The following is a 12,757-nucleotide window of genomic DNA, read 5'->3' on the forward strand; positions in this document are numbered from 1 at the left end:
AATAGCCAAATGTCTAAATGTAAATGTAATAACTATACATCGTTCTTGACAAAGCTTTATAAATCTGGCATCATTAACATTAAAGTGTATGTGCCTGTGTGTGTTTCTTCAGATAGAGTATCAAAGTGAAGGTGTAGACGCCAGTCTGGTGGAATATGATGACAACAGGCCCATTCTCGACATGTTTCTGCAAAAGCCCATGGGTTTACTGTCTCTGCTGGATGAGGAGAGCCGCTTCCCACAGGCTACAGACCAAACACTTGTCGGTAAGTTGATGTCCTAAATCTGAAGAAGGCTGGTAAAGGTTCAGCCACTTTCATTTTGTTTGCCAAACAGCAAATGCCAGGTATTAGTCAAATTGTCTGTGTTCTTTTGACTTTGTGTATACATAAGATGCCTATACATACTATTACGTATTCCGATTATAAAATGAGGTTATAGTGAAGTTTGGATGACATGTTCTTCCAACTCTGAGAATTGTATTTATAGATAAGTTTCAGGATAACCTAAAAAACAAGTACTTTTGGACACCAAAGCGCGTGGAGCTTTGCTTTGGGATCCAGCATTATGCCGGCAAGGTAAATAGCTTTAATATTACATTTCGCTTTCTCCTTATTTTCATTTGTGATATGAACTGACGGCTTCGACTTGGAAAAACGTCTCAGGTCTTGTATAACGTCAGTGGATTTTTGGAGAAGAACCGAGACACTCTGCCTGCAGACATCGTGGTGGTTTTGAGAACGTCGGAGAACAAACTCCTTCAGCAGCTGTTTTCCAGTCCACTGACTAAAACAGGTATCACAACACACCAGTCATGATCTGTTCGTGTCACACCTGTGATATTATCTCCATCAACTCTCTAGCCAATCAGAGGTGAGGGTCACGTCAGCCGCGTCCCTGTGTTTGTTTGATGGATGCTGCAGTGTCGGTGGAGGTGTCAGTTCATGAAACATGCTGAATTATTAAAGTGCTTCACTTTCAGAGATCACAGGCACGTGTCAGGGGCCGGGGCATAGGGGTCGACAGGTCATGACCTACATTAAAATTCCTAACGGTGGATCCTAAATGTCAACATTTTTGAGGTGTGAATGTTTGTGGCAAATTCATAAGGCGATCTTTTGAAAGTGTCGCTATTCACACTTCAGACCAAGCAGCTGCTGTAGTGAGTATGAGCAGATTCTGTTAGTGGTTACGTCATAAGGTCAATTTCAGGTCAACGACTCGACTAAGATCAGTACCACTCCGGCGTTCATGTGTTGTATGCTTTATTCATTGTGTATTACGGTACGACCAAATGAGACATCTGTTAAAATGCATTAAAGGTATGGAGGTTGTTGAAATGGATTTCGATCAACTTGATTTTAGTTCACATTGAGTTCAAATCTGAGCTCAGTTTGTTAGATTGTTTTCTCAGGAGAAATATCTGAGACACGGGAGACTTTTCATTTGCGTTCCTTTGAATCTCAGCGATGTCTGAGAGAAATAATTGAGATTACAGAGATCTGATCTGTGTTTTTTCTTTCTTGTTGGTTATTTGTCCTTGACCGCAATGTTTGTTTTAAAGGGACAGTTCACCCAGAAATGAACATTCTGTCATCATCTACTCACCATCTACTTTTTTCTGCTGAATACAAAGGAAGACATTTGGAAGTATTTATTTTCCCTACCATGGCAGTCAATCGCGGATGAGATCTGTTTGGTTACAGACATTCTTCCAAATATCTTCCCACAAAGAAATGTAAGAGGTTTGGAACAATCTGACAGTGAGTAGATGATGACCGAATAAAACATTTTGTGAGCGATCCCTTTACCGTTCATTTGGAATAAGTGTGACTTCTTGATGTTGCTGTTATGTCCGACAGATCTGTCGAACATTCAAGTCTCTATAACTGAAATAAAATAGCAGAATTCAGATCTTTTCATCCCGTTCTTCACTCACTCCCTCCCTCACTCTCTTTCTATTTTATGAATAAAAATCTCTCCACTCATTATCTGTGGAGTGGCTGATCTCCAGGCAGAAGAATAGTGGGATAGAGCCGTGGATGGATGGGTTTTTGTTTCTCCTAAGCTGTCTTCTCGGCACCCGATGCTTCTCTGCTATCTTCTGGAGTTTGGGATATTGCAGATAAGATGCTCAAATAACCAGAGGAGGAAAAGCAGCTATTTAGCCCAGTAAACTGCTTTTCCTCTGGTGCCAGCCAGGTGCTTAATAAAGCCAGGAGGTATACAGAGAGACGGTCACTGGGCTTACGGAGGTGTGAATGGGAGCATGCTGGGTAATTATAAGACGGGTGTTCATGTGGCGCTTTAGTTAAGCCATTATGTGGCTACGGCTACATTTTAAACGTCTTAAACACATTGTGTGTGATAAAAACACTCATGTTCTTTAAATCTTGAAGATTCTCGTTTCTGCACGGATAATAAGACAAAAGTGTGTGTGCACGTGTGTGTGTGCACGGGTGTGGATAGATAAGCAAATTAGCATATTATATGTATCAGGATAAGTGTGCCCTAAATTATAGTATGATTAAAAGGGAAATAGCAGATTCACCGTTCAGACATAATATTTTGCATCTGTTCTGGCTTCTATTACTAACATCCAAGTGTTTTTTCATTTAACTTTCCAATGGTAGAGGCTATAAAAGCTCATGCTGTTAAAAGATTTGGAATGTGTGACCCTGTAAGTGAATTAAAACATGAATTCCTATATAAACAGTTTGACGACAAAACCCGACACACAGGTTTCAGTATTTATGTCAAAATAAAACAAAAATGATCATTCTGCTTCGTGTCAGTTCTAAACTGTACACACTGTCTTGTCATTCAAACTGTTATTTTGTTTTTATTTTCAAATGGTGAGTAAATTTACTATAGTAAATATTAAAATATGTTACACCAATATATTATCAAATATTTGTTCTTTTCAACCTGATGATTTTTGAGTTTCTTGCCCTTTACTTTTTGCCCTTATGTGTACAATGATTTTTTGAAGTTCATCCTCCTCCGTGTAGTGTAGGATTGAGTTTTGAACGCTAGGGGTCAGGCTCGAGGATTTATCTGCACCATCACACAGCATCTTGGGGTGGATTATTCATGTGGCTTTTAATTCATTGATGTCCCGGCATAACAAGAAGTACATCATTCATTCATTAGTTCTGGTCGTTTTGATATAATGTGCTTCTGTTAACAGGTTATGTTTAAATAGGTTTAAACCTATAAAATGGTTGATTTTGATCAAGCAACCTTTTAAGTTTTTGATAACTCACATTTTAGCACTTTTATAAATTGTTAATCTTAAAAATGTTAAAAGAGTTGTCAAGTGAACTCAGGGATACCGAAATTCCTCATTAAATCTCGGTAATGTTGAAGAATCAATATAACTCACAGAAAGATTGACATGAATGTGTCATATGAATATTCGGCATTTTGCACACCAAAATCCTCTACTAAACTGTCATTCTATAAGCCGGTGGTCTTGAGTTCTGCTTTGGGTCTGAGGTCAGACTGCTCATGTGGTGCTGTTTTGAAGGAAATGGATTATATTTGCATGAACAAATTCCCCTAAAGCCAGAGCTCTAGTGTGGATTCGGGGGTTCAGTGTGTTTAGCTTGGCAATGTCGTAGAAAACTCCACGGGGCTTTTTTCTGCCGGCCTGTGGCCACACTGCACGTATATGCTCCTCTGTACGGCTTCGAGTGGATTTGCATCAAACATCTGTGTGTTAGAACAGAACCGTATGGTCTTCTGGTTACTGTCAGTTTGAGATTTGCTCTGATGGTCTCTGGAGAGGAAACGCTGCGTTTTTTGCTGTTTAGGAAATTGTGGAGGGCAGAAGTGATTTCGATGCCGTTTGTACATATGGACAGCATGAGTCGAGTCAGAATTCTTTTTTATTTAAACCAATAGTTTTAAATGATTCGGGGTGGATTCTCGAAAATCTAGTCCTAAATCAAAGCCTCTGCTCAACGTCATTAAACTTAGCCTGACCTTGGGCCAGAGTGGACCGTGTTAGGGCGATAAATTCCGCTTTCTCAGACTGTGATATTGGGTCTTAGTCACACCAGACCTACCCGCGGGACCATCTCCCGTTTAAAGCGGCCCAGGAAGGAGAACCCAAAGCCCTTGACAGTGGACGGATCTATTGTGCGTCTTAAACGCTGGGCTAACACCGCCTCCGGTTAAACATGGCACGCTCACCGAGTTGAATTTCAAGTATAAATCACATTTATTTAAAAGAGTAGAGAGCCCAGGAATCAGAAAGAGGTGAAGCAGGAGATATGAAGAAGCTTTCCTCAGCAGAAGTCAGCTCTTGTAGACTGCTGTCTGACAACTTTGATTGTCCCCTGTGCCGACAGCTTGTCCCCTGGCTTCACACACACGCTCGGATGAAAGGCGTCATACCGAAGCAGGGATCGCTTTATAATCCGGGCCACATTGACTATTCTGGTCAATAGAAAAGCAATACAAGTGGCAGCAGGAGTTTCTGTGAGATCCTTGCTGGGTTAATTTTCAAAGTGAATGCACGGATGCCAAGACAGGCCTTACTTTCTGTCTCTCTCTCTCTCTTTCTTTGGTTGGGCAGCTTGTGTCAGAAGCACATGTGAGGATAGATGCTGAGTATATCATCCTTTCTCACCGGCTTGTGACTGAACAGACAGATTGACCTGATGGAAACACACACTCACACGCGTTTAATTTTCATGTTTTATAGACGGTTTCATCTTAACAACGTACACAAAGTTACTGCGTATGTGCACTTTAGTGACCCCATTCACAAACAATAGAGTGCCTGTACATACAAAATACAAATATTATTTATGATGTCAAGAAATGGGACATTTTTAGGGTTGGGTACCCGAAACCCCTGGCGCATACGAGTGCGAGGCCGTTATCTCAACGGAGTTATCTAACTTTGGAACCAAACTCTTCATATGTTCCCTGCATTTCAGACATTTCGGCCATACATATTTTGCACATTGTGACTTGAATCTGTCTTATGTAGTTTTTATTTGATTTATTATAAAGGTATATTCTGTTCTAAAAAAATGTAAAGCAATGTTTGATTGTTTTTTGGTGCATCAATGTTGAACTGCACTTTGCACTGTATCCTTAACCACCTGGTGTCGTCCTCGCATGAACACACGCGCTTGCGAAACGACTATCACACCGTGTCTACAACGGACGCGACAGACGTGTTGCTTAACATCCAGTGTAGACAAAATTAGAAATTACAATGGGTTCTAATGTATTTCTATTGTATTTTGTCGCGTCGAACCTGTCGTGCCCGGTGTAGACACGGTGTTAGTCGACTGAAGGAAAGACATACTGTACCACGTAAATCCTTAGTCGTGGACACCCCTTCTTACTTTTTTTAGATAGAAACCATTTAGACAAAAAAGGGATTTTCTGGCTCATGAAACACTTTTATTTTTAAGTGTACTTCATTTTATACTGTACACAATGTATATTCCCTTAATCTAACCATCACAGAAAATATTCTGCATTCTTTAATTACCAAATAATCACAATTTAGTGTTTTTTAGGGGAATTTGTTAATGAGGACACAGTGGAAGTGTCCCAATAGACGGTTTCATCAGACACACGTTAACTTTCTATCTGTGTTTGGTAATGATATAACAATTTATTTAATATTAGACGTACATTTCGTTTAACACGGTAAGACTTTTCCAAAAGTGCAGTTGTAAGTTCCGTTGTATGATGCGGTTGTCACTTCCATAAATATCCGAAACGCAACCGTGTTAAAAACTGATTTGCCTTTGCCTTAGTGACCTTGAGTTTAGCGGTGGGGCCTTGCTGTTGGTTTTGTCTAATTATGGCGCTTACTAGACTTGTGTAGTTTGTACTTTTTGCAGTTTGATGTCAAATATTGAAACAACCCAGAATATAAATGCAACGTGCAAAGTTTTTACGTTAAGCGTTGTCTAACCATAGACAACAATAAAAAAGGATTATTAGCTCATCAGCTTGTTCGTAGATATATTCGTTATTTAGATACATGCTAAATTTGGGCTTCCAAGGGTTTTAAGGCATTAAGCTTGTCTTGATGCGAAGTCATTTTCTATGTAATAGTTGTCTATGGGGAAGACATCGCAAATTGGTTCCCAAATTTAGCTCCCTGGTCCTTGTTTTAGTTCAAAAAATGAATCACTGTCATGATTTACAAGTTGTCCCAAACCTTAATAATTTATTTGTTCTGATGAACACAGAGAAAGATATTTGGAAGAATGTAAGTAATGTTCAGTTCTGGGACATCATTGACTATCATAGAAAAAAATGGTGAATGATGTCCTAGAACTGAAAATTGCTAACATTCTTCCAAATATCTTTCTCTGTGTTCATCAGAAAAAAGACATTATACATGTTTGGCACAACTTAAGGGTCAGTAAATCATGACAGAATACAACTTTTTGAAACTCGTGTTGGTACCGAGTGAGCTCTGATCCTGCTTCGGCGAACATGTGTCACACTCCACCAGTCGTCATTGCATCACCCAGCGCCGTGTCAGTGCTTTAACTGCAACAGAGACAACATATACCAGCAGCCCACACATCTAAACCCATGGGCAGGAGCGTGGGATTCCTGAGCTATAGTTAGATCTGAAACAACTCAATTAATCCCAGACAGATAGAGCAATTACACATGAATGCCGGGATCTCATTTACACGAGAGGGTCATTACCAAACGTGTGCGACAGTGGGAAGAGAACCGATAATTGTTTTTCTCACTCACTGTTTGTTTGTTTGAGCCTGTGACCCTTTCTAATCTGTCATCTGGTGTATTACCGGAGCGCAGAGACTACAAGAACAACAGATGTTTCATTTCCCTGGATTCCAGCACACACACACACACACACACGGTGCAGCGCTGCAGCTAATGTCGCGCCCTGCTTAATGTTTCTGCGGTGGGTATTTTTCTAAAGGTGTGTGGCACATCTGTGCTGCCATTGTTTATTCATGCGCCGGATCCTTTGATACGTGCTAAAATGCTTCCCACTCATTATAAAACTCCTGCCACCCATGGATTAGCACTTTGATGTCACCAATCCGGCTTCAAAGGCTCCTTCAGTACCATTAATCAGAGTTTAGTCTCTGAAGACCCAGCCAGGGAAAACATTTGGACATCTTGTGCAGAAACTTTTGAGAAGCTCAGACGGTGCTGCATATGCAACAGTAGAGTTTCATATCCTGAAGAAGTGAGTGTGTGTGTTTAAGATGGAGAAGAGGATGAAGGAGTGTTTTTAGCCGGAGAGACATGTGATGGGCGGCAGTGATGCTTATCTCTGGATTTGAACTTTTTGCTCATGAGGTCAACGCAGGCTGAACTGACCCTGTCTTTGTTTAGAGTCGAGCTAAGGCAGCGTTTTACATTTTTGGAGCAGGTGCTTGAGGTGTGTCACCGTCTGCAGGAGCGCAACCGCCGCAGAATAAACTTCAGATGCTGGATGAAGCTCAGCTATAATCACATTATCCACATCTGTTACTTTCACCTTTTCAGGGGTTTATCGAGATGAATTGCTAAACATTTCCAATAAGGTTTCATTCATCGACAGTTCACTTTGTGCTTTCATCTCAGCCCAATGCACATATGAGTGTTAAACTAAGAATAGATACCTTACTTTTTGAAGATAATAACAAAGCGCGCTTTCTTTTGTGTGACGGTACGTGTCACTGACTCTTGTCACTGTTATTGCTGGTTGGAACATTTAATATGGAAAAAAGGTTTTTTATTTCTTGTCACCTTGTAATGTCAAGACTGGTTAGGACCACCGTGTAGGACCACCGCCGGGTAAACATTCATAAAAAATGACCTGGTATTGCTATATATTATAATGAATGGTTCATGTTAAAAATTGCGATTTCTTTACCACATATGGTTATATAAAGCAGTATAGTACGTATAGTATTTTAATATTTATTTGCACTTACCAACAATCCTGACTCTTCGTTCTCCACTTGCTCCAGTCCATACGATTTTAAACACAAATCCACCCGCGCAACCCCATAATGCCATGTCACAATAAATTACTGTAAAAATGCACGAGCTACAGGGACAAGACATTCTACATATATACCGGAGACCGGAAATATACCGTTAATAACTGTAATACTTTGTTTGGCCCATAATGCATTGCAAACTACAGTAACAACTTGTAAAATGTTAATACAGTACATTTCTGTAGAATTTTGCTGTAGAAACTACAGTCATTTGTTACAGTGTACATCACAAAAGACTAGAAGAAGTGATGGCAGTGTTATCAGGGTTTCTACCCAAGGGCATCAAGCAAGGGCTCTCATGACTTTCAATTTTTACTACACGGTTATCATCGCCAAAATATTTTATGATGACTGTGTTATCACAACATGTATTAGAATGGGTGTAGTTTTTATTCAAACAGAAAGTTTATTATAGTGGCTGAATGTTAAGAGGGTGCCAAATTATTAAAGAAATCAGTATTAACAAAAAATGTATAATCATAGTTTTTAATATCCCTGTTATTGTCAACCCCATGTTAAAGCATGCGTCCTGTAGGTCGAGACCCCCTTTAACACTCTTTTCATTTTGTTATGCTTCAGAATGGATTGAATTGTCCGTGTTTCATCTCGACAGGTAACTTGGCCACTTCCAGAGCCAGAGTGACAGCAGCATCCAGATCTCTGCCTCCACAGCTGAACAGCGGACGCAATAAGGTCTGTATACTCCGCAGCCGTTTCACGTGAATTAAACTATTATGCAATAGCAACAGGGCCGCTGCTAGCAATTTTGGTGCCCTAAGCATAATTCCATTATGATGCCCCCCCCCCCTCTTAAAGGTGCAAAGTTTTCTTCGGTAAACAGAATAGCAAAACAAAACACTATCAATGTTTAACAGTAAAATCTCAATTCAGATTGCAAGCTGCACCGAAATTAAAGTTACTAGCCCCGGGCTTCGAACCGACATTGGTCCGAATGGGAGACGAGCGCTCTAACGAGGAGGCTAAAGCGTCTTTGTTGGTTGGGTTGTGAGGTTTACACACTACATAGCTCTTCACTAGCTGGCCTCCGTTACACAAGTTCAACGCGCATTACGATCAGTAGCAGCACATCATGCACATTTCCCGAATTTAATTTGATTAAACATGGACTTACCTGCAAGTGATGCACGGGCATCATCTCGCAGTTTCTTCTTTTTTTTCTCTGATCCTGACTCCTGCTGTCTTTTCGGGGCCATTTCCAAATAAGTTGCCTAGGCTACCGTCTGTCAAACTGCGTCAGGCGCACGCGCGATCAACCGGCACTGCCGCGCGGACCGTACATGGGCGGGTGGTGGTGTGGATGGGGTGATATGGGATTGTTCGGCCGTTTTTTTTTACATATACATGGCTAAAATATGTCTGCCTAATTATTTTTCTATAGCCTAATGAAATAATATTAGATTAAAAATATTTTTTTTTCATCAGGCTATTTTTGGTGCCCCCTCAGCACTTGGTGCCCTACGCACAGTGCGTGATTCGCGTGGTGGGAGCGGCGGCGCTGAATAGCAATCATGCAAAACATTTTTTCATTTTTGGAAAGTGTAGTTAGATAAACATTTCCGGAGGGGCTGCAGCTTGACCTTTAACCAGATGCTCCATCACTGCGGCACATCAAAAATGCATTTGTGACAGAATATCATAATGAAAATAATGATCATCTCTAAACGTTTGAAGAACTGAGGCTTGTGACGTAATTGTGTTTGCCAAAACTGAGTCGGACATTTTCAGGAAACCTCAGTAAAGATTTTAGTCATAAAACATATAATGCGGTAATATCATTGTATTTTCTACCTTATATAATTCATTCCTCTTACCCTTTGTGCATGTATTTTACTGCTTTTTTTTATGAAATAACGCGTGTTCTCAAATGACAAATAAATCCTGGACAGAATATTTATGTATAAAAAAATAAAGAAATGGTGTCCATGACTGATAATTCACCCTTCTTAATATTTTTAAAACCGAGTTTAAACACACATAGAGATATTTACAATTATTTATTTATTTAAAATATAAAAAAATATATATTTGATTTTTAGAAAAACATCTGGCAGTAAAAAACATCAGTTAAAGATTGTCACGCTGTGTACGCAACTTTTCTCCTTTACATTTTCCACAATTCAAAACCTTTTACATTTATACTTTTCTATTAAATAATTCATTAATGTCTTATTATAATTGAAAAAAAAACTTGCTTAGGCATCATCATGGCTTTACTTTGCTATGGGATTGATGGTTTTAAATGGCTGCGGTCTTTTTCGTTAAAACTTTAATAATTCATAGGTTTTAAATTCATGCTTTTAAATGCCATGAAAGAAAAGACAATCTGGTGATGCGAGTGTTTTTAAGAAAATCATCAAAATCCCATTTGCTTCTTTTTTCCGAACTTGTGTGTTATGCTTTACAGTTAATCTGTTCTTCACTGATCTGTACTTTTGTCTGTTCTTTTATTCTTTTATACGTGCTTTTATTCTTTCCTCTCAGTCTCCTAAATACCTGTTAAAGGTAAGTTTTTTAATCTCTCTCCACGTGTCCACTTCCCAGAATGCCACAAATCTAATTCAACGTTCTGTGTTAATTAAATTCAGATTCACACTCATGACTTAAACGGGACCAGTTATGAATTTCTCACAAACATACTTGTCGCTTTGGATAAAAGCGTCTGCTAAAATGACTAAATGTAAATGTCTATAAGTGTAATGTCATTCCACTGCTTTTCTAGTATATATTGTTTTCCTTATTCTTCTCAAACATACAATCCCTTCTTGCTTGTTGAAATAAATATGAATCCACTTGCATTGTGAAAATCAAGTTAAAAGCTTCATAAAAAAGTAAAGTTGTAAAGCATTTTTCAACTCGACTTTTTAGTTCAGTTCAGTATAAGGTCGCTTGACTCAAAAAAATGATAATTTGATTAAGCTTAACAAATGTAAGGCAGCTGAATACTGTCATTTTTTTCTTACATCATGGCTGTAACAGGACTATATCATAAAAGTGTGTTTCTTTACTCTCGTGTTATTCAAACCTTCTTGCACCAAATCAGTCATCATTTAAATTATTGTTATGATAATGTTAAGGTGTTAATATGTGTTATGTTGATCGGGTCATGATTGTGATTTATCTATAGTTGTAATAATACATATTTTTGGTTCAGGCACGCTGGAGAAGGAGATTTTATTAAAGCAGGAATACATTTTTATTTATATAATATTATCATCAAATAAAATCATATAATCATTTGTACATTTTTCATTTTTCTTCTCTGTACAAGATTAAAAACCACAGAACTACGGACATCATTAGACATCGGTGCACAGAACCCAATTCATTTGCTCAAGTTAATATTGCAGACACTTTTAAATCAGTCACAGATGAGACACCGTACAAAGTTCTGCATGTAAGCTGAAGCGGTACAGATGTCTTGTTAAAACACTTCGATTGTCTCACTCGTGTCTTCATGTCCAGCCCGTCAGATACACAGACATCTTTCATAAAGATCCCACACACCTGTCTCTCCACATTCAGATGAAATAGAATATTAAGACACACTTTGCTGGTGTAGACTCACTGTAAATTATTTATTTTCTTCATATATTCATGAGATCTGTTGTAGGGATGTCTGTTACACGCACACACCATATCTTGTAGTTGTTAAGACACAGTTGGAAGCATGAGGCTCATTATGAAAACCAACTTTACTTTCATCTTTCTAATATATAAAAGTGCTTGTATTGTGTCTTCATATAAATATCAGTCAATTCTTAATAAACTTATCTCAGCATCTAGATGTTTAGCCATGTCACACATACAAAAGTCAAAGTCAAACTGTTGTGTAAGTTGGTGTGTTTATGTGTGTTCAGGTGGACACCATGGAAATGATGCGTCACCCAGAGGAAACCACTAACATGCGGAGACAGACCGTGGCGTCTTATTTCAGAGTGAGTTCTCACTGAATACAAATCGTAACATCTAAAATGATGCATTGTTTGTAAATGATCAAACACGAGTCATAAATACATCTTCGTCCATATGTATGTGTTTTATATTTCAGTACTCACTCATGGACCTGCTGTCTAAGATGGTTGGGGGCACACCTCATTTTGTCCGCTGTATCAAACCCAACGATGACCGCCAGGCCCTGCGCTTCAGTAAAGAGCGAGTGATGGTTCAGCTGCGCTACACCGGTATCCTGGAGACCGTCAACATCCGGCGGCAGGGCTACTCTCATCGCATTCCCATCCAGGAGTTTGTCAACAGGTAAAGAACAGCTGCGGGGCAATGTAACACTTTGCGGCAGGGCCTGAGAAACATCAACATCAGACAAAACATGAGCTGCGAATGAGAGCAGAGAGAACACAACAGAGCAAGGCTGACACAATTCACATGAACCCAGGGGCCTAGAATGCTGGAGTCATGTTAAAATCTAGATGTTATAAACTACAGGCTTGTACTTTCAAAATGTCTGGTGGTTTCATTTCATTGAATGTTTATGTAGCATCTATGGAACGGATGCTCACACTGAGGGTTTGGGAGTTAAACTAAATGTTTGTCTCACATCAGCTGTGAATTTTTAGTCACATTAATGGCTGACAATTTGCACCGACTGGAGTTTAATAAATGCGATTAATATTAAGTGGTTTTGTTATACAGCAAGGACAAAAAACACTCAGATGGTCTGCAAGTCCAGACTTCATCAGTTGTGCAGTCAAAAAGGACATTGCTCC

At 39.2% G+C, this 12,757-nt stretch overlaps 1 protein-coding gene across 4 annotated transcripts in view; it reads left to right on the forward strand.

Moving 5' to 3' along the window:
- The window catches only part of myo3b (myosin IIIB), a 65,161-nt gene that overhangs the window by 22,005 nt on the left and 30,399 nt on the right, over window positions 1–12,757 (forward strand). For all 4 annotated transcript variants that reach the window (XR_013787102.1, XR_013787103.1, XM_079463639.1 and 1 more), the window contains exons 21-27: window positions 113–266; window positions 490–578; window positions 666–795; window positions 8,629–8,708; window positions 10,518–10,538; window positions 11,894–11,971; window positions 12,085–12,290. Coding sequence is in view for 2 of the 4 variants with exons in the window: in XM_079463639.1 (XP_079319765.1) it covers window positions 113–266; window positions 490–578; window positions 666–795; window positions 8,629–8,708; window positions 10,518–10,538; window positions 11,894–11,971; window positions 12,085–12,290 (758 nt within the window). In the remaining 2 variants the exon portion in view is untranslated. The remainder of the gene's footprint in view (window positions 1–112; window positions 267–489; window positions 579–665; window positions 796–8,628; window positions 8,709–10,517; window positions 10,539–11,893; window positions 11,972–12,084; window positions 12,291–12,757) is intronic.

The sequence above is a fragment of the Barbatula barbatula genome (genome assembly GCF_947034865.1).
Source record: "Barbatula barbatula genome assembly, chromosome: 9".
NCBI lineage: Eukaryota > Metazoa > Chordata > Actinopteri > Cypriniformes > Nemacheilidae > Barbatula > Barbatula barbatula.